The 22387-nt window shown below is 42.0% G+C and overlaps 1 protein-coding gene across 7 annotated transcripts in view; it reads left to right on the top strand.

The window, feature by feature from the left end:
* Nucleotides 1–81: 81 nt before the first annotated feature.
* Nucleotides 82–22387, top strand: part of BRD8 (bromodomain containing 8) — a 43446-nt gene continuing 21140 nt past the window's right edge. For 2 of the 7 annotated variants that reach the window (XM_066344236.1, XM_066344235.1), the window contains exons 1-20: nt 369–422; nt 1155–1429; nt 1934–2030; nt 11582–11651; nt 12614–12663; nt 12869–12991; nt 13117–13197; nt 13618–13682; nt 14614–14750; nt 15280–15498; nt 15904–16048; nt 16912–17121; nt 17518–17798; nt 18122–18574; nt 18883–18976; nt 19174–19220; nt 19984–20195; nt 20549–20641; nt 20831–20899; nt 21863–22040. In XM_066344236.1, the coding sequence (XP_066200333.1) occupies nt 1237–1429; nt 1934–2030; nt 11582–11651; nt 12614–12663; nt 12869–12991; nt 13117–13197; nt 13618–13682; nt 14614–14750; nt 15280–15498; nt 15904–16048; nt 16912–17121; nt 17518–17798; nt 18122–18574; nt 18883–18976; nt 19174–19220; nt 19984–20195; nt 20549–20641; nt 20831–20899; nt 21863–22040 (2817 nt within the window). In that variant the 5' untranslated portion in view covers nt 369–422; nt 1155–1236. Of the gene's footprint in view, nt 423–1154; nt 1430–1933; nt 2031–11581; nt 11652–12613; nt 12664–12868; nt 12992–13116; nt 13198–13617; nt 13683–14613; nt 14751–15279; nt 15499–15903; nt 16049–16911; nt 17122–17517; nt 17799–18121; nt 18575–18882; nt 18977–19173; nt 19221–19983; nt 20196–20548; nt 20642–20830; nt 20900–21862; nt 22041–22387 lie in introns of all 7 variants that reach the window. The other 5 variants (XM_066344241.1, XM_066344238.1, XM_066344239.1 and 2 more) reach the window with 4 other exon arrangements.

Here is a 22387-nt window from a genome sequence, read left to right as displayed (position 1 = left end):
GCTACCAATGGGCACAAGGAAAGGGGGCGGGTAAGATTGGGATACGGCTTGTTCCGGTTTGACCTCGCTACTCCGATGTGGGTCCGGGTTACCAACTGTCGGAGTTTAGGGTTGCGTATTGTGGAATTCTTCCCGATTAACACTTTTTCTTCAACCCTAAGTGTTTCTTTTCTAAGAACGCTAAAGGAAAGCCTGAGTTTTCAGCCGCCACCCTTTGTCCTTTAGCACGTCTCTTCCCAGGAGCGCAAAAGAGAACAGGCTTAGGGCGATCGTTGTTGGTCTTGGGATGGGAGAGTACATTTCCCAGGAGGCACCGTGAACAACCGCTAAACTATTTCCCAGAGTTCCCCGGGTTCCAGCCCTACCCGGTGATCTCTCGGGGACTGGAGACTTCGGGGCCAAGATGGCGGCAGGAACGGGCAGTAAGTATCTGCGCTGCTTCTGCGTGGAAAGCCATTGTGGAGCGGAGGCCAAGCACCAGGTTTCTGTGACACGCTTAGGGAGTAGGAGCACTGATTTGCCGGAGAGCCCAGGGTCTTCAGAGACTTTCGCTGGACGGCGTCGTAAAAGACCGGTGTTTGAGGGTCCAGAAGTATAGGGTCTTGTGTCTTAGGGAGGCCGCGGAGATTTGAGAGAAGCAGCTCAGCGAATCTTTGTGTTCGGGAGCTGTGTGGGTTGAGCGATAAAAGTGCGCTAGAGACTCGGGCGTGCGGACGAAGACGTTCTGTACCTTACGGATTGGCCTGCGGCGTCCTCAGTAGCCGTTCACATTCTGACCAACATTTGTGGGCCCGTACTCTCACACAGAGAAACGGGATATTTTAATTGTGAGCTTTTTCTGCCATTGGGGAAATTGCGTTTCTTTGCACCTCAGCCATTTTCCTCTGTTTCATAGATTGAAAAGGTCTTGTAGGCCTGACAACTTGCAGTAAACAAGAGGGAAGTGGGGGGCGGGGGGGGGGGGGCGGGTGCCTGCTCAGAATTGTGGGAAATAAGCTCAGGAGTTCAAATTGGGATAATGTATTAAAACTGGGCTTTTCTGAGAACTACGGTGTGTCCGTAAAGCCATGGTGCACTTTTGACCGGTCACAGGAAAGCAACAAAAAACGATAGAAATGTGAAATCTGCACCAAATAAAAGGAAAACCCTCCCAGTTTCTGTAGGATGATGTGGCAGCATGTGCGCATGCGCAGATGATGACGTAACACCGTGTATACAGAGGAGCAGCCCACGGCCATGCCAGTCGAGATGTGGACGGTACAGAGGAAAGTTCAGTGTGTTCTGTGGCTTGCTAAATTCGAATCCGTGACCAAAGTGCAACGTGAATATCAGCGTGTTTATAACGAAGCGCCGCCACATAGGAATAACATTACTCGGTGGGATAAGCAGTTGAAGGAAACCGGCAGTTTGGTGGAGAAACCCCGTTCTGGTAGGCCATCAGTCAGTGATGAGTCTGTAGAGGCTATACGGGATAGCTACCTAAGGAGCCCTAAAAAATCTGTGCGTGAGCCCACATCGAACTGCACTGAATAGGTATGAAATTGGGAGATTTTCCTTTTATTTGGTGCAGATTTCACATTTCTATCGTTTTTTGTTGCTTTCCTGTGACCGGTCAAAAATGCCCCATGACTTTACAGACACACTGTATTTTATCTTACTTAATTTGACATTCTGTAGGTTTGTTTTTGTCTTTTGTAAAGCAGAATAATAATGAAGAAGTAAAATATTTTGCCAAATAGTGCAACTTGCATGCGTTGAATAGGTACTGCACACTCTGGTTATATTATGTATGTGTTATTAGAGAGGTGAAAATCAAATTTGATGATAGTCACTTTGTCCTTACAAGTTGGGATAATTTTGAATTAGGCGTTTAGACCTCTGGGGCTTAGGACTAGTGTCTCAGTGGTTGTCTCTAAACCTCATTTCCTTTTAGAACACAAGCTGTTGAGCACTGGCCCCACAGAACCGTGGTCCATCCGAGAGAAGCTGTGTTTAGCGTCTTCAGTCATGAGGAGTGGAGATCAAAATTGGTAAGGTGTCTGGGATGTCTGGTTTCTTGGGTCTTTGAAACTGTTGGGTATTTTTTTTTTTTATATTAGTGGATTCCTGTAGTTCATACTGACTTAAAGCAATATTTTTTTTTTTTTGTAAGAGGAGGGGAGATAGACTCCCGCATGTGCCCCTGAGCCCTCATCCTGGAATCAGCTGAACTATCCTCAGCACCCAGCGGATGCTGGAACCACTAGCTGCGAGAGGCGAAGAGTGGAAGGAGAGAGGAAGTGGGGAGAAGCAGATGGTCACTTCTCATGTGTGCTCTAACCTGGGCCCCAACCAGGACCTCCATAGGCCCAGTGCTCTATCCACTGAGCCAACCGGCTAGGGCTGGTAGTTCTTTAACAGCTTTAATGAGATATAATTTACATACCATAAAATTAACCTAGTGTATTCACAGAATTTAGTATAGTCACAAAGTTCTGCAACTATCAGTCATTCTATAATCTCTCCACCTCATCCAATGAAGCATTTGTCTACATTCTGTTTCTGTGGATTGCCCATTCTGGATATTTCATATAAATGAAGTATTTTGTGGTCTTCTGTGATGGATTGTTTTTCACATAGCATAATACTTTCAAAGTTCGTATTGTATTACATGTCAATACTTTACTCCTTTTTGTGACACTAGTAGTCTGTGTGGGTATGCTGTATTTTGTTTATCCATTCATTAGTTGAACATTTGTGTTGTTTCTACTTTTTGACTATTTTTTTTTTTTTTTTTGTATTTTTCTGAAGCTGGAAACGGGGAGAGACAGACAGACTCCCGCATGCGCCCTACCAGGATCCACCCGGCACGCCCACCAGGGGGCGATGCTCTGCCCCTCTGGGGCATCCCTCTGTCGTGACCAGAGCCACTCTAGCGCCTGTGGCAGAGGCCAAGGAGCCATCCCCAGCGCCCGGGCCATCTTTGCTCCAATGGAGCCTCGGCTGCGGGAGGGGAAGAGAAAGACAGAGAGGAAGGAGAGGGGGAGGGGTGGAGAAGCAGATGGGCGCTTCTCCTGTGTGCCCTGGCTGGGAATTGAACCTGGGACCTCTGCACGCCAGACCGACGCTCTACCACTGAGCCAACTCTACTTTTTGACTATTATGCTGCTGTGAACATTCATGTTCAAAGTTTTGTGCTGACATTTGTTTTCATTTCTCTTGAATTGAAAGAGTGGAATTTCTGGGTCGTATACTAACGCAGTTTAACTTTTGAGGAACTACAAAAGTATTTTTTTTTTAATTTTTAATTTATTCATTTTAGAGAGGAGAGGGAGAGACAGAGAAGGGGGGAGGAGCTGGAAGCATCAACTCCCATATGTGCCTTGAGCAGGCAAGCCCAGGGTTTCGAACCGGCGACCTCAGCATTTCCAGGTCGACGCTTTATCCACTGCGCCACCACAGGTCAGGCTACAAAAGTATTTTTAATAGTGGCCCATCATTTTACATTCCCACCAGCAATAAAGGAGGGCTCGAATTTCTCTGTACTCAACAGCACTTATTGTCTGTCTTTTTTATTACAGCTTTACTAGTGGTGTGAAATACCGCATTGTGGCTTTGATTTCCATATCCCAGATGCCTAATGTTTAACATCTTTTCACATGCTTATTAGGTATTTGTATATCTACTTTGGAGAAATGTCTTCTAGATCCTTTCAGTTACTTACTTTTATTATTGGCGTTTAAGAATTGTTTATAGTCTGACCTGTGGTGGCACAGCAGATAACCATGTTGGCATGGTGTTCTAACTAACTGAACTAACCAACCAGGACCTCTTTTCACATTCTTGATTATTTTTTGTTTGTTTGTTTTTAAGACTCTTACTTATTTTAGAGAGGAGAAAGAGAGGTGGGGGGACAGGAGCAGGAAACATCAACTCCTAGTTGCTTCTCGTGCATGCCTTAGCCAGGCAACCTCTGGGCTTTGAACCTGCAACCTCAGCATTCCAGGTCAAGCCCTTATCCACTGTGCCACTACAGGTCAGGCTTGATTGGTATTATTTATAGCACAAAAGTTTTAACTATATTTTCTTCTTTTGCTTGTGTTTTTGGTGTCGTAGCTAAGAAACCATTTATTTTTATGTATTCTTCTAGGAGCTTCATAGTTTTAGCTCTACACATTTAGGTCTTGGATTCATTTTGAGTTCATTTTGTCTGTGTTTCACAGCAGGAGTCTCTTTTGCACATAAATATCCACTCTCCCAGTACCCAGTATTGTTGAAAGACTATTCTTCCATTGAATTGTCTTGGTACTCGAGTACTTTTTTTTAAGTGCCAGATAGTTGGATTGTGGTTTCCAATCATTTGTTACTACCAGGACATACACTTTTTCATTTTTTTTTTTTTTTTGAAGCTGGAAACAGGGAGAGACAGCCAGACAGACTCCCGCATGCGCCCGACCGGGATCCACCCGGCACGCCCACCAGGGGCGAAGCTCTGCCCACCAGGGGGTGATGCTCTGCTCCTCCGGGCGTCGCTCTGTCACGACCAGAGCCACTCTAGCACCTGGGGCAGAGGCCAAGGAGCCATCCCCAGCGCCCGGGCCATCCTTGCTCCAATGGAGCCTTGGCTGCGGGAGGGGAAGAGAGAGACAGAGAGGAAGGAGGGGGTGGGGGTGGAGAAGCAAATGGGCGCTTCCCCTATGTGCCCTGGCTGGGAATCGAACCCGGGTCCCCCGCACGCCAGGCCGATGCTCCACCGCTGAGCCAACCGGCCAGGGCCTATACACTTTTTCATTTTTAATGTTTCTCTTTTTTTCTCTCTCTCTTCCTTCCCTCAAACTTTTGAATTGATTTGTCTTATAATAACTTATTGTACACATTTGTGTTTATATGATATGTCTCTACTACTTGAACCATTCAAATGAGTTTACAAAAGCATCATTACTGGGCACATTTAGCATTTCTGCATTTTTATATATTTTTAAATAACTTCAGAGATGGAAGTGTTATATTCTATGTAGCAACTGTCCTTGCTTTAAATCAGGAGTCTCAAACTCAACTCAGCATGTGGGCCGCAGAGCAAGATCGCAGCCGTTTGGTGGGCTGCACTAGGTCTACAAAAGGCAACTGTTATGCAACACTTTTCTCACTGCAGTTGAAAACAAAAAAAAATCAGTACAACAAGCACAATCGTACATGCAGTTTACTCAGTGTCACAAAACGACCAGAAACTGTAGTTCGCATCACAACTGCTGTTAACTAAGCTAATATCTAGCTAGGATGCTAGAGAAATGAAAAATACAAGTAGGCCCCTAGGCTTACTTAATTTTATCCAAAATATTTTGAACTTCGTGGATTAGTCTGCGGGCCGCACAAAATTGTTCGGCGGGCCGCGAGTTTGAGACCCCTGCTTTTTAAATGGTAAACTTGAAGACAAAATGAACCACACTAATTTGATAAATCTCAGATTGAACTTGAATATAAATTGAACTCTTTTTTTGTTTAAGATTTGATTTATTGATTTGAGAGAGGGAGAGAAAGGGAGGGCGTGAGGAGCAGAAAGCATCAACTCATAGTAATCACTTCTCATATGTGCTTTTGACTGGGCAAGCCCAGGGCTTCGAACCAGCAACCTCAGCATTCCAGATCGATTCTTCATCCACTGCACCACCACAGATTAGGCAGAACTCATTTAAAAATATATTTTTTCCTTTGATAGGAAGGGGGGTGAAGAGAGAGAGAGAAGCATCAACTGGTTATTGCAACTAGTTGTTCCATTTAGTTGTGTACTCATTGAGTGCTTCTCATGGGTGCCCTGACAGAGTAGCAAACCTGCAGCCTTGGTACTTCGTTGCATGGGGACGATACTTTATCCACTGATCTACCCAGTCAGGGCTGATCTCATTTTTAAACAAACCACCAAGTAAACTGATTTGGAATACAAGCCATTCTGTATATTTTCTCACGTTTGTATTAGAAAAATGGTATAAAAACATTTTGAAATTTTAAATTGTATTTATTTATTTCTCAAGAAAGTACTAAGACATGGGTTCAAAATTCAAAATGGTAGTGTCTTTTTCCTATTAGTATATCTCATTTCCTAGTGTTTCTTCAGCATTAATTTTGTATATATGAGCAAATCCATATTTTCTTTCCCCCCTTTAGTTATTTATATATTTTATAGATTATTTATTGACTTGGGGGGGCAGGGACGGAAAGCATCGACTCGTAATTGCTTTTTGTATGTACCTTGACTGGGCAGTCCTGGGGTTTTGAACCATTGATCTCCACATTTTAGGTGGACACTTTATCCACTGTACTACCACAGGTTAGGTATTTTTCCCCCTTGAAACACAAATTGGTTTTATACTGTACATTGTGTTCTTTTATCTTGTTGCTGCATTTTTTCCATCTTAAAAATTAGTATTATTTCTTATAGATTGTTGAATATCTGTATATGAAGATTTATTATTATTTTCTAACGCTGCATAGTATTTTTAGATATATCATAAGATGGTCATTTGCTAATACAAATAAAATCTTCCATAGTTATATATAAATTATACTAAGATAAACTGAAAGTAGAATGGTTGGGTCAAAGAATCTGAGTTTATAAAATATTTGATAAATATTTCAAATTGCCCTACTGAGATTGTTTCAGTTTATACTCATCAATAATATATCAGAATGTCTTTTTTTATGTCCTGGTTCATGGATTGTGTTAGGTGTGTTTGACCTTTGACAGTATTCTAAAAGGTGAGAAATAGTTCTCATGTTTTTCATTTGCATTTATTCTATGATGAATGAAGTTTAATATTTTCGTGTGTTAAAGAGCCGATTGTAATTCCTTTCTATAAACTGATTTTTCCCATTTTTTCTGTTTGATTATCAGTCCTTTTAATTTGGGGGGGCTCCTTATATGTTGAGATTAATAATCATTTGAGGCGTGAGAGTTAGTTTTTTGAAACCAGTGTGCCGTTTGGCTTTTACAGTGTGATATTTTTACATTGACTTTTAAATTGTAGTTTATTAAAAATTTTACAGTTCCTGGGTTTTGTGTTATAAGTAGAAATTCCTTCCCTAGTCTGAGATATAAAGTTATTCTGTGATTTTTTTTCTAGTCCTTCTATGGTTAAATTATTTTGAACACTTAAATCTTTGGTCCATTTGGGACTTTTCTCAGTATAAGTTGTAAGTTATGGCTCAAACTTCATTTTTTTTTTTTTGGTTATAGCTATTCATACAGTGTTAATGTAAACTTTTCCTTTAAAAAGAGTTCTGTGATACTATTATCCCAACATAAAATTTTAAAACTTTTTTGTGTGTGACCGGGGGGGGGGGGGGGGGGGGGCCAGATAGGGACAGATAGGCAGGAAGGGAGAGAGATGAGAATCATTAATTCTTCGTTGCAATTCCTGAGTTGTTGATTGATTGCTTTCTCATATGTGCCTTGACTGGGGGCTACAGCAGAGCGAGTGACCCCTTGCTCAAGACAGCAAGCTTGGGCTTCAAGCTAGCGACCATGGGGTCATGTATATGATCCCATGCTCAAGCCAGCGACCCTGCACTCAAGCCGGCCACCTAAAGATTTTGAACCTGGGTCCTCTTCATCCCAGTCCGATGCTCTTCACTGTGCCACCTCCTGGTCAGGTTAAAAACTTTTTATTGCTCAATTGGTGATGGCCTAGTGAGTGAAGTGTCAACATGGGACTCTGAGGTACTAGGTTTGAAACCATGCAGTTGCCCGCAGATTGAGCGCAGGCTCTTCAGCTTGAGCATGGGATTATAAACATGATCCCATGGTCACTGGCTTGAGCAAGGGAACACAGGCTTGGCTGGAGCCCCCCAGTCAAGGCACGTATGATAAGCAAACAGTGAACAACTAACGTGCCACAACTCCGACTCTACCTCTCTCTCTCTCTCTCTCTCTCTCAAAAAATAAAACAAAAAACAAACATTTTAAAATTTTATTTTTGGGTCCTGGCTGGTTGGCTTAGCCATAGAGCAGTGGTCCCCAACCCCCAGGCCGCGGACCAGTACCGGTCCACAGAGAAAGAATAAATAACTTACATTATTTCCGTTTTATTTATACTTAAGTCTGAATGATGTTTTATTTTTTTAAAATGACCAGATTCCCTCTGTTACATTTGTCTAAGACTCACTCTTGACGCTTGTCTTGGTCACATTATACATTTATCCGTCCCACCCTAAAGGCTGGTCCGTGAAAGTATTTTCTGACATTAAACCAGTCCGTGGCCCAAAAAAATTGGGGACCACTGCCATAGAGCACAGGCCCAGCATGTGTAAGTCCTGGGTTTGATTCCCAGTCAGGGCATGTAGGAGAAGTGACTTTCTTCTCCACCCCACACACACCTCTCTCTCTCTCTCTCTCTCTCTCTCTCTTTCTCTTTCTCTTTCTCCTCTCCCCTCCTCCTTTCTCCCCCACCATCCCCCCCCCCTCCTCCCATAGCCATGGCTTGTTTGAGCAAGTTGGCCCTGGGCAGTGAGGGTGGTTCCATAGCCTCACCTCAGGCACTGAAATGAATTGTTTGCCAAGCAATGGTACAATAGCCCCAGATGGGCAGAACATCGCCCTGTAGGGTACTTGCCAGGTGAATCATGGTCGGGGCACTTGTGGGACTCTGCCTCCCTGCCTCTCACTTAAAAAATTTTTTTTTCTTTTTAAATGTTTATGTTGATTTTAGAAAGAGGAAGAGAAGGAGAGAGACAGGAACGTCTGTTCCTGTATATGTCCTGACCAGAGATCAAACTGGCAATCCCTGTGCTTCAGGGTAATGCTCTAACCAACCGAGCCATCTGGCCAGAGCTAAAAAAATTTATTTATTTTTTATTTTTTTTTATTTTTCTGAAGCTGGAAACGGGGAGAGACAGTCAGACAGACTCCCGCATGCGCCCGACCCGGATCCACCGGGCACGCCCACCAGGGGCGGAGGCTCTGCCCACCAGGGGGCGATGCTCTGCCCGGGCGTCGCTCTGTCGCAACCAGAGCCACTCTAGCGCCTGGGGCAGAGGCCAAGGAGCCATCCCCAGCGCCCGGGCCATCTTTGCTCCAATGGAGCCTTGGCTGTGGGAGGGGAAGAAAGAGAGAGGAAGCGGGGTGGAGAAGCAAATGGGCGCTTCTCCTATGTGCCCTGGCTGGGAATCAAACCCGGGTCCCCTGCACGCCAGGCCGACGCTCTACCGCTGAGCCAACCAGCCAGGGATAAAAAAAATTTTTAATATATATTTTTTAGATTTTTTTAAATTTACTTACTCATTTTTAAAAGGGATGGGGAGGAGCATGAAGCATCAACTCTCATATGTGCCTTGACCAGGCAAGCCTAGGGTTTCAAACTGGCAACCTCAGCATTCCAGGTCAGCGCTTTATCCACTGCACCACCACAGGACAAGCTAAAAACTTTTTTTTTTAACTTAAATATTTCACCTGAACAGGTGGTGGAGCAGTGGATAAAGCTTTGACCTGGGACACTTAGGACCCAGGTTCAAAACCCAAAGTTTGCTGGCTTGATAGTGGGCTCACCAGCTTGAGTGTGGGATCATAGACATGACCCCATGGTCGGTGGCTTAATCCCATAGTCTCTGGTTTGAGCAAGGGGTGACTGGCTCAGCTGGAGGACCCCCCCCCACCTCTGGCTTAAGTGGTATGAGAATGCAGTCAATGAACAACTAAAGTGCCACAACTATGAGTTGATGCTTCTCATCTTTCTCCCTTCCTGTCTGTCTCTCTAAAAATATAAAAAAGTTAAGAAATATTTCAACTTCATAGAGAAGTGTGGAGAATAATATAGATTGCCTGTGTCTCAGTACCTGGGCATAACAAATCTTAATGTTTTGTCATTATTTTATTTTGTTTTGTTTTGTTTTGTTTTTAGCATGAGGGTGGGGACAGACAGGAAAGGAGAGAGATGAGAAGCATCAACTCCTCTTTGCGGCACCTTAGTTGTTTATTGATTGCTTTCTCATGCATGCCTTGACTGGAGGGCTCCAGCTGAGCCAGTGAGGGACCCCTTGCTCAAGCCAGCGACCTTTGGGCTCAAGCCAATGACCTTGGGGTTTTGAACCTGGCTCCTCAGCCTCCCAGGTCTACCCTCTATCCACTTCTCCACTGACTGGTCAAGCTGTCATGTTTTGTTAAAGAAATAAACACAGGGCTGACCTGTGGTGGTACAGTGGATAAAGTGTCGACCTGGAACACTGAGGTCACCAGTTCGAAACCCTGCACTTGCCTGGTCAAGGCACATATGGGAGTTGATGCTTCCTGCTCCTCACCCCTTTCTCTTTCTCTTTCTCTCTCTCTCCTCTCTAAAATGAAAAAATTAAAAAATTAAAAAAAAAGAAATAAACACAGATTTGAAGCTCCTTAACACTTCCTTGATCGCATTCCAGTCCAATTATTTCATTTTTTGCCTGTTTTCTTGGTCTTTATACCTACTTTTTAAAAAGGTTGTATAATTGCATCATAGCAGAAAATTATCTTTTTTTCGTTAATATTGTTATAAATATATTTCATATCAGCACATATATTTCATAGTTATTTTTATGGACTGTTTCAGACTTTATAGAATTTAAGTGCCATAATTTAAAATCCTTTTGCGCAGGCAGTTAGGAAAAATCTATCTTCACTATTCTGATTAAGTCTACATGGTACTTTTTCTTGATACTTGATTCTTTTGTTAAATTATTTTCTTTTTTTAAAAAAACTTGTTTGATTTGAGAGAGAAATATCGATTTGTTTTTCCACTTATGCATTCATTGGTTGACTCTTATATGTGTCCTCTAACAGGTTTTTGAACCCACAACCTTGGTATATTGAGATGGTGCTATAGCCAACTGAGCTATCTGGCCAGGGCCTAAATTATTTTCTTTTATTACATTACTAGGAGCTATATTAATGAATCTGAAAAACTTTTTTGGGTCTGTAATATATTACAAATGGATTCTCAAAAGGTAGATCTTTTCTAAAAAACCACAGTCAACATAATATTTTCCCAAATGAGCAGAAATAATACTTTTTTTTTCTTTTGTGACAGAGACTGAGAGAGGGACAGACAGCCAGGAAGGGAGAGAGATGAGAAGCATCAAGTCTTCATTGCGGCACCTTAGTTGTTCATTGATTACTTTCTCAAATGTGTCTTGACCAGCGGGCTACAGCAGAGTGTGTGGCCCCTTGCTTAAGCCAGCGACCTTGGGCTTCAAGTGACCATGGGATCATGTCTATGATCCCACGCTTAAGCTGGGCGAGCTCACACTCAGGCCAGAGACCTCAGGGTTTTGAACCTGGATCCTCTGTTCCAATCCAATGCTCTATCTACTGTGCCATCGCCTGGTCAGGCCAGAAATGATACTTTGTTAGATTCTAATACCTTCACTTCACCTAGGAAATAAATCATCTAGGAAAACTGGTTAGCAATGACTCTTCTAACTGGTTTTCAAGTCATGTCATTTTCTGTAGTCACATAATGCAATGTACTTCCCTGTGGCAGTATTTTATTCCAGGGTTTGTACTCCAGACATCAAACTCTCAGCATACTTTTTCTGTTTATTTTCCTGTTTGGTGTATAATAAGGCTTTTCTCATTTTGTAGGGTATCAGTTAGCAGAGCAATCAAGCCCTTTGCAGAACCTGGCCGCCCTCCAGACTGGTTCTCTCAGAAGGTAAGTTCTCAACAAGCAAGTGGTCTTTTAGAGTAGTCTTTGAGATGTGAATTGGGTTCCTTGCCTTTTAATCACAAGGCTTTTATACCATGAAGAGGGAGAGTATTTGAAAATACCATTTTCTTTATCCACTTTTTGCTAGTCCATTTGTGTATGCTCATTTTACAAACTATTATTGTCAGTGTAGTGTAACAGTTGAGAGCCCAAGCTTGGGAATTAAATAGATCTGATTCTAATTAAATAATATGACTCCACTTAAAAACTTTGGACAGTGATCTTCAGTTTTCTCATTTGCAAAATAGAGATAAAAGTTGCTTCAGGATTGTTTTAGCACCTATAAGGCATTTAGCACAGTGCCTTGCATATAGTAATTAATTCAGTAGAGCAGGGGTCGGGAACCTTTTTGGCTGAGAGCCATGAACGCCACATATTTTAAAATGTAATTCCGTGAGAGCCATACACAACCTGTGTACGTTATGCATTATCCAATAAAAATTTGGTGTTGTCCCGGAGGACAGCTGTGATTGGCTCCAGCCAACCGCAACCATGAACATGAGCAGTAGAAAAATGAATGGATTTAGTAATACATGAGAATGTTTTATATTTTTTAATGTTGTTTTTTTTTTTAGTTAAAGATTTGTCTGTGAGCCAGATGCAACCATCAAAAGAGCCACATCTGGCTTGCGAGCCATAGGTTACCGAACCTGCAATAGATGTTAGCTATATACATATTGGCTGTTAGATTATTTATTTATTTATTTATTTTCAAATAAACTTCAGGCCAGAAGACCCTTTTTCTGTGTCTTGGTATTCATTATTTTGAACTGATTTGATGCTAAGTAATTTGCTTTCCTAGAAATCACTTAATGTCTCCCCTCTCTAAATCTTAATTTAACATGATGAAACTTTGAAAGACAATTTTTTTCCTGGCTTGCTTATATTTTCACTTTTTTTTCCTATAGCATTGTGCTTCTCAGTACTCTGAGCTTCTAGAAACCACCGAGACCCCAAAGTGAGTACAAAGCCAAGCATTTAATCTAAATCTCCTTAGTGGTGTTTACTGAGGTGGTCTGGTTTATATCTACTTATGTCACTGGGGGATAAAATTATAGGAGAGGTTATCTGTGGTTAGTGGTGGAGAAGGCTCAAAGAATGCAAGTGAGAATGGAAACAAATGTTCTCTTATTCAAATATATGTGTGTTTTAATTTTCCGCAGACGGAAGCGGGGTGAAAAGGGAGAAGTGGTAGAAACTGTTGAAGATGTCATTGTTCGGAAACTGACAGCTGAACGAGTTGAGGAACTAAAGAAAGTGATAAAGGAGACCCAGGAAAAATATAGGTACTGATCAGAGAGGTGCCAGCTGATGGGAGAGACAAAGGAGGCTGACTTCTAATACTGGTCAGAATTTTTTAAGTAGCGAACTAAAAAAACCAGTCTGCCTACTTCTCTCTTTCTTCCTACAGACGACTGAAAAGAGATGCCGAACTAATTCAAGCTGGGCACATGGACAGCAGACTGGATGAGCTTTGCAATGACATTGCAATGTGGGTTATATTTTATTGTTCTATTTACTCCTTTCTTTCTTTTACACCATTTTCTCCTCAAGTAATCTGGCTTATTTCCTCCATCTATCATTCCTTTAGACTTAAGAGATTCTGAAAGGGAAAAGCTACAGAGTGGCCTGGTAGCTGGGGGTGGGGGGTGGGGAGTGAGTTCTAGAAGGTAATGTGATGGGACATTTCAACATGAGAACTTACATAGTCCTAATTTTAAAGTGGCTTTAGTTTGTGTGGGTGAAGAATGATAGGCAGTACACTCAAAGTTCCATTTTGCTGTTAAGGGTTCCTAATCCTTATTAGGCCTTTCTTTCAGAAACTGCTAGCCTAGCAAAAAATTTCCTTGTGAGGCACTAGAAACTGGAGGAGCTAGATCTGGCTAGATCTAATCTTCAATTTCTTCTCTAGGAAAAAGAAATTGGAGGAAGAGGAAGCTGAAGTAAAGAGGAAGGCTACAGATGCTGCCTATCAGGGTAAGCTGATGCTAATGACTGTTTAGCAATTAACTACAGTATTGCATGCTAATGACAGTTGAAAACTACTTTTTTTTAAATTATTTCATAATGTAGAATCCACTGATTCCAATTTACTTTCACACTTTTCTTTGTTATTTTCTCTTCCACCAGAATAAAAACATCCCTTTATATCTAGGAAGAAATTCTTAGAAAATTAGTTCTGCCTATAAAAAGATTGAGAGTAGTTACTAGATAAGGGGAGGAACTTAAGCATTTCTAACTCTAGGAATATATGCTCTGAGCCGGTGAGATCTTTCCCTCTTTTTAGAAGAAAAACCTTAATAAACTGCTGAGGAGGATATTATGGAGTGTTGAAACCACTTTCCTACTCCAAGGACCTTTGGATAGTTGAATAGTTTAAGTGAATTTGCTTAATATGAGAATTTCTTATAGGTAAGTTTTCCTGTCTCCAGAAATGTTAAAGAAAACTTTCTGGCCCTGGCCCGGTACCTGGTTGGTTAGAGCAACATCTCTATAAGCCAAGGGTTTGCAGTTCAATACGCCATCAGAATCAGCCAATGAATGCATAAATAAGTGGAACAACAAATCAGTGTTCTTCCCCCACCTCCCTTTTCCCCTCCCCCTTTTTCCGTCTCCCCCCCTTCTTTCCCCCTCTCCCCTTCCTGTCCACTTCTCTCCCCCTCCTCTCCCCTTCTCTTCTCCTCTTCTCCCCTCCTTTCCTCCTCCCCCTTCTCCCCTCCTTCCCTCCTCCTTCCCCCACAAAATCAACCCAAGAAAAAATTTTTAAGAAGCCTTCTAATTCAAAATTGTAATGCTGCTTTAGTAATGCAATATTCCTATTTATCTGTTATTATGTAATAACCAAGTAATGTTTAGTTTTATTTATTTAATCTTGAATACTTAGAAATTGTTCCCTTACATGTTCTAGCTCGTCAAGCAGTAAAAACACCCCCTCGGAGGTTACCTACTGTGATGGTTCGATCACCAATAGATTCTGCCTCCCCAGGAAGTGATTATCCACTTGGTGACTTGACTGCAACCACTGTGGAAGAGGCCACCTCTGGGGTGAGTATATTTCCATCTATAGGAATTATTAAGCAAAGCGGCAATAAGCCAGCAGAGAGCTGAGTGATGAGGAAATCACTTCTGGCCTAGAAGCAACTTCCTCTCTTCGTCTGAATGCTAAAGACTTAATTTACCTTGTTCTGTGCTCTAAGATAAGGATGAACCTAAAAACATTGAGGCTTTTGACATTTGAAAGATAGGTAAAAGACTCAAGGAATTATTCATTAGTGTATTCTATAAAATTCCTGCTGAAACAAGGGACAATTACCTTATAAATATAATATTGGTAGTGGGTAAGGAGTTTATAACAAGTGGATTGGGTGGAGTGGTTGGCTCATTGTGGGTTTGAGTAGATGTAAGAGAAAAAATTATGGGGAAGAAAGTTGTGGCTAAGAGCAGGAGGGTAGCGAGTTTCTATGCATTTCACTCAGGACTAATAAAATAATAGTTAGATACATTAACCCATCCAGATTAATAGGGAACCTTCAGAGTTTGAGAAGTCAGATAAAGGTTCTCTGTTGTCTCTTAGGTAACCCCTGGGACTTTGCCGAGTACCCCAGTCACCTCGTTTCCTGGGATTCCTGACACCCTTCCTTCAGGCTCTGCACCCTTAGAAGCCCCCATGACCCCAGTAACAGATGATTCACCCCAGAAAAAGATGCTTGGACAGAAAGCAACTCCACCCCCCTCCCCTCTGCTGTCAGAGCTCTTGAAGAAGGGCAGCCTCCTGCCTACTAGCCCCAGACTGGTATGGAGACTTCTGTGGGTGTTTGAGAGCTGTGGTGACTTAGTACTTTGGAAGGGAGTGCCTGGGACTTAAAATATGACATGGAAAAAAAAAAACAGTTCAAAAGAGGAAGCGATCACCTAGTTAAATGTTAATTAAGGGAAAAAAATAAACACAAAACCAACACAGTAAGTTGTTAGTATTCTTGGGTCCTGAGGTATTTGAAACCATAATTACTTTGGTTCTCATCTCTAGAGAACTCTTGTTAAATAAGTTTTGAAAATTAGAATTTCCCTTGGGTCTGAAATTACTCTCTGGATATTAACTTTTAGTTTTATGAAGTTTGGTCAACTGCTGGAACTTTTTTGGGAAGTGGTGGTAAAGGAAAGCTTGAGTGTAGCCTTCACCTCTATTCTTCCCTGGTAGGTCAATGAGAGTGAAATGACTGTGGCTTCTGGCCACCTGAACAGTACAGGTGTCCTCCTGGAGGTAGGCGGGGTCCTTCCCATGATACATGGTGGGGAGATGCAGCAGACACCCAACACTGTTGCAGCCTCCCCTGCTGCCTCAGGTAAGTCACCACTTTTCCATTATCTACTTTATTTCAGAGATGTTGAACTTGGTGTTGATGGTCTTTGGTTTCTAGCCTTTGTTACTAAGCAATTTTCAATCCTAGATTAGATCCCAACCTTAGAGCTACTTTATCTGTTAAACCCTGTAGTGCCCCACATTTTAAATCCATTCCATCATCAAAATATTGATAGCACTGGATGGCTGCAGCATAGATATTAATGAGAGGAATAGTTAAGAGGAAGTTAATAGTGAAGCTGCTGGGGCTTGCAAATTAGACACCTGAGTTTACAGAGGATGGTGCTGAGATTTAGATCCAGGGAACTGGACTTGAATCTCAGGCCTACCACACTCTGCTTTTGTGACCTTGGCTAGGTAACTTAACTCTTGGGCCTCAGTTTTCTCTTTGCTTAATTGCAGCATATGCACTTCACAAAAATGTAGTGAGAATTAAATGAAATGGAAAAAGTAAGGCAGAAAAAGGCCTTTTATAAAATTCCAGACAAACATTAGATATTGGCATTTGAATGGTGTTGAATGTGGGTTGTTTATGGCACGCTTGACTTTAGCAAAAGTGGTATTTATTCATACCAGTTCTTTTGTTGAGCTTAATTTTTTTCTGAGGAAGAAACACCACCCATTTTTCAAATAACATTGTACATTGTAGTGCTTTGGCTCATTCTTAATTTGGCAGAATATCTTAAGGTTACAGAAAGCGAGGGTATAAGTAATGAGCTTATTCAACAGAGGAGTGACTTTCATCCTTGAGACTTAAAATTTTCTTGGTTGAATCTTAAAGTGGCTATTGCTTCTTGTTCACGTGCTTCCTTCTTACCTCATTTTGTGTACCTCTTTGTCTGTTAGGTGCTCCCACTCTTTCCCGGCTTTTAGAAGCTGGTCCTACACAGTTTACCACACCTCTTGCTTCCTTCACTACTGTTGCCAGTGAGCCTCCAGTTAAACTTGTGCCACCCCCTGTAGAGTCTGTGTCCCAGGCTACCATTGTCATGATGCCTGCGCTGCCAGCACCATCCTCTGCTCCGGCTGTCTCCACTCCTGAGAGTGTAGCTCCAGGTGCGTCCCAGACCCACACCCTGAGCAGCCGCTAAGTCCAAAATTTCATCTTGAGTTTCCATTAGAGAAAGGTGATCAAGGTCATCAGCTCCAATTCAAATGCTTCTGTCCTGTTCTCCATGGACATTTACCATCTTTATCCTTAGAAAAACAAGGATATGAGAAGTGGGTGGGCAATTATGTGTTGAGGACTAAAGGTTAGCTAAGTGTATACATAGGAGTGGGCTTGAGAATGTGTTTTTATCTTACTTTCTAGATAAAATTGGGGAGAAGAAAACCTAGGCAGATAGATGCAAGATAACTTTCTCTGAGCTTTAGTGTATGGGTACTTGACATCTGTCTACATCCTTGTGTGATCTCCAGGTGGTCACTAGGTTTTTTCTTCCTGTTATTCAGTGAGTCAGCCTGATACCTGTGTTCCCATGGAGGCTGTGGGGGATCCACATACTGTAACTGTTTCTATGGATAGCAGTGAAATCTCCATGATCATCAATTCTATCAAAGAAGAGTGTTTCCGATCAGGGGTAGCAGAGGCTTCTGGAGGATCAAAGCCTCCCAGCGTAGATGGGAAGGAAGATTTAGACCTGGCTGAGAAGATGGATATTGCTGTGTCTTACACTGGTGAAGAGCTGGACTTTGAGACTGTTGGAGATATCATTGCCATCATTGAGGACAAGGTAACTAACTATTCGGCAAATTCCAAAAGAGTCTTTCATGGGTCCTACATAGGCATCTCTCCTCAGCTTCTTGCAGTAAAAATTAACAGAAACAAACAACTTTCCTGTTTCTGCCCACCGCCATCTCTAGTCCCAAAGCCTTCTGGTGCTGATGTATTAGTCATCTCCCCAGATATGCCTATGTTACTGGTTTGCACAGGACAGATGCCTGTCCATTGATGGAGAGAGAAGCTGTAGGTTCAGGCCATCTCATTTGGTGCTAAGAGAAATGAGGTCATTGGGCTTTTTTCTGTGACTTCACCAGTCTATGTATTATGGGACAGGTAGATGATCATCCTGAGGTGCTGGATGTGGCAGCAGTGGAAGCGGCACTGTCGTTCTGTGAAGAAAATGATGATCCTCAGTCTCTGCCTGGCCCTTGGGAGCACCCTATTCAGCAGGAGCGGGACAAGCCAGTACCTCTCTCTGCACCAGAGTTGACAGTCAAGCAAGAGAGGCTGGACTTTGAGGAATCAGAAAACAAAGGAATCCATGAACTGGTGGACATCAGGGAACCCAGTATTGAGATCAAAATGGAACCCACAGAACCAGAGCAAGGCATTTCAGGGGCTGAAATAGTCACAGGAATTGTTCCAGCTACATGTATGGAGCCACCAGAACTCAGTAGTCAGGACTTAGATGAGGAACCCAGAAGTATTGCAGCTGCAGAGATTGCTGAAGCAGATGTTGCTGGTGGGAAAGGCGATGAGACTCCACTTACAACTGTGAAGACAGAGGTATATAAGATCAGGGCCTGGGAGGTTGGATGGAGGGTTATACTTTAGGTGAGAAATGAAAGTTTAGGCCTCTGGGTTTTTGTATTCCTGTGTTCTGATGTGTTTGACGTGTCTAAAGCATATAGGTGTGATCAGTGGTATACGTACATATTGTACTTACCGCGTTTCTGTTAAGGTATACGTTAGAATCAAATTACATGGATAGGACTTAGAATTGCTTCTATATGCTCATTAGCATTGAAAAATAAAATTGTGTAAGCTGTAGTGTTATGCCAGTACTTAGGGTGTTTATTCTTTTTGGTCTTCAGGCATCCCCTGAAAGCATGTTGTCTCCATCACATGGCTCAAATCCTATTGAAGATCCTTTAGAAGCAGAGACTCAGCACAAATTTGAAATGTCAGGTAAATAAGGCCAGGAAGTCTGTATTCTTTAACTAACTTGAAATCAGCTGCTTTGGCTTCTGAGGGATTGTGGGTTGTGGGCAAGTAGAGGAGGTAGAATAGGTCAGCATGGAAAGGAGAGCTGCAGGGGATTATTGTCCACAGGAAGGGGAATGTTAAGGTGAAAAATCTTCAGGTAGTCTTTCTCTCCTCTGCAGACTCATTGAAAGAAGAATCAGGGACTATTTTTGGAAGCCAGATAAAGGTATTTCACACTTTTCTTTATTCCTCTTGGTGTGTGAGTAGATTTCCCTGTAGCACTACCTTTTGAATGAACATCAGTATACTTGCATCTTTATTCTCTGATATGAGACTGGTTAAGGAGCTGCCTGGGGAAAAGCTGCAGTGGACAGTTAGGTGTAGTGGTGGTACTTGGCAACATGTGCTTCCCATCTGAAGGAGTTGGTGAATATCACACAGATCTTTCTTTGCATATAATGCACAAAGTTTTGATATATCCAGAGTGATTTTAAATGAATAGAGATACCAGAGCCAGGAAGAACATATAAGAAATCAGATTATTAGTTACACTATCCAGAGAAAATCATCCAGTTTTCTTTTTAGATACCTAAAGTAGTAGTAACAAAAAGACTTAAATAAGTGATGTGATAAGTGATGTGTCTCCATCTGATGAGACACAAAGTAAAAATTAGTTTTGATAACTTTGTACCCAGGGTCAGAGTTCAAGAGCAAGGGAAAAGATGGAACACCTCTTAGCTTAGTCTTAAGTAAGTAGCTTTTTTTGTTTCTGCCTTTTAAAAAGATCCTGGGTCTTATTCTTTGTCCAGGTTCTAAATGACTTGGCCAGTGTAAGTAGATGGTATTATAAGCGATAGAGAGAGCTCAGTCAGGAAACAATGTGAGGTCATTTTCTAGAACTGATCTAACCCAAAAGGCAGATCATACTTAATGACATTTTTCTGGAAAGCTTTGCTTGCTTTTGTTAACTGGAGCATACTGTGTCTAAGGATGCCCCAGGTGAAGATGAGGAGGAAGACGGAGTCAGTGAAGCAGCTAGCCTAGAGGAGGCTAAGGAAGATCAAGGAGAAGGCTATTTGTCAGAAATGGATAATGAACCCCCTGTGAGCGAGAGTGATGATGGCTTTAGTATACACAATGCTACGCTGCAGTCCCACACACTGGCGGACTCCATCCCCAGCAGCCCTGCTTCTTCACAGTTGTGAGTATCTGAGATTCTTTCTTTGAGGTCAAGGCAGTGAATGTGAGAAGTAGGAGAGGATCTTTTTTTTTTTTAATTTTAACTTTTTCATCTTCCTTTTCTTGGCCTGAACAAATGTAGGCATACCTTGTAGGCAAACTGCAGTTTTGGTTCTAGGCCACCACAATAAACAGTACCACAATAAAGCAAGTCATAATCTTTTTGTTGGTGGAGGGTTTGTAAAAAATAACATCTGTGAAGATCAGTAAAGCAAAGCTCAATAAAACAAGATATGCCTGTAGTTGACAAGAAGTAATTAGGACTTTTATTTTTACTTACGCCTAGTAGAAACGTCTGTGTTTCTTTTATTTTAGCTCTGTCTGTAGTGAGGATCAGGAAGCTATTCAGGCACAGAAAATCTGGAAGAAAGCCATCATGCTTGTATGGAGAGCTGCAGCTAATCATAGGTGAGTGGGGCTTTACCCATTTGGAACATCGTCTCCTGCTCCTTTTCATTGTTGGTGACTAGAAAAAAGAGTAGGCTTATTCGGGATTGGAGGCATTGGCTCTTACCACTTTCAGCTATTTAGGTCAAGTTCCCTCATTTGCGCTACTGAAGGATAAGCCAGTAATTGGACCTTATTCTCTTTGGACAGGTATGCTAATGTCTTTCTGCAGCCTGTTACAGATGATATAGCACCTGGCTACCACAGCATCGTGCAGAGGTAAGCCATAACTCATTCAGCATACTGACTTCTCTGGATTGTGAATTGTCTGGCCTTGGTGGATTTTTTGCTTTAGACCAGGAGTAGTCAACCTTTTTATGCCTACCGCCCACTTTTATATCTCTGTTAGTAGTAAAATTTTCTAACCGCCCACCGGTTCCACAGTAATGGTGATTTATAAAGTAGGGAAGTAACTTTACTTTATAAAATTTATAAAGCAGAGTTACAGCAAGTTAAAGCATATAATAATAATTACTTACCAAGTACTTTATGTAGGATTTTCGCTAAGTTTGGCAGAATAAACCTTTATAAAACAACTTACTGTAGTTAAATCTTATTTATACTTTGGTTGCTCCACTACCGCCCACCATGAAAGCTGGAATGCCTACTAGTGGGCAGTAGGGACCAGGTTGACTACCACTGCTTTAGACAGTAAATTTAAAGCAAATGTGGGGTTTTGGGTTTTTTTGGTGTTTTTTTGTTTTTTTTTACAGAGACAGAGTCAGAGAGAGGGATAGATGAGGACATACAGACAGGAACAGAGAGAGATGAGAAGCATCAATCATTAGTTTTTTGTTGCGACACCTTAGTTCATTGATTGCTTTCTCATATGTGCCTTGACTGCGGGCCTTCAGCAGGCCGAGTAACCCCTTGCTCGAACCAGTGACCTTGGGTGGTGAGCTTAAACCAGATGAGCCCGCACTCAAGCTGCTGACCTCGGGGTCTCGAACCTGGGTCCTCCGCATCCCAGTCCAACGCTCTATCCACTGTGCCACCACCTTGTCAGGCAAAGCAAATGTTTTTGATATGAGTAAAGATTACCAACTGCTAAACTGATTATTTCAGTTTAGTGCCTGGATCACCAGTGATAGTCTTAACAGAATTAACATGCTTAATATATTCAGGGATCCAGTTGAGTTCTCTTTCCCTCTCTGCTGTCATTTACCCCTGTTCTTTTTTCAGGCCAATGGATTTGTCAACAATTAAGAAAAACATTGAAAATGGACTGATTCGCAGCACAGCTGAATTTCAGCGTGACATTATGTTGATGTTCCAGAATGCTGTAATGTATAATAGCTCAGATCATGATGTCTATCACATGGCAGTAGAAATGCAGCGAGATGTCCTGGAGCAGATCCAGGTACTTTTGAGGATCCTCAGTGTTTTAGCTGGGATGAAATGAAAATACTCAAGGGACTGATTCATATTGATGTCAGGAAAGGGTGCTGTGGATTTCCTTGGAATAGCCACCAGGGACACAGGAACATAAAATGTTGTTCTTGACAGATTCATGTTAGTTTGTTCATGTTGCTTTGGTAAATGAGTTGTGAGAGAACAGTCTTATCTTTCTTGGGCAAATTTCCTAAAGTTTAAAATAATTTTTAAAAAATTTCTTGATTGATTTTAGAAAGAGAAAGAAACATCGATTTGTTATTCCCTTATTCCTTTGTTGATTCTTGTATGTGCTCTGACTGGGGATTGAACTCG

The sequence above is a fragment of the Saccopteryx leptura genome, chromosome 6, assembly GCF_036850995.1.
Source record: "Saccopteryx leptura isolate mSacLep1 chromosome 6, mSacLep1_pri_phased_curated, whole genome shotgun sequence".
Classification (NCBI taxonomy): Eukaryota; Metazoa; Chordata; class Mammalia; order Chiroptera; family Emballonuridae; genus Saccopteryx; species Saccopteryx leptura.
The sequence above is the reverse complement of the archived record's forward strand: the minus strand, read 5'-3'. Positions and strand labels throughout refer to the sequence as shown.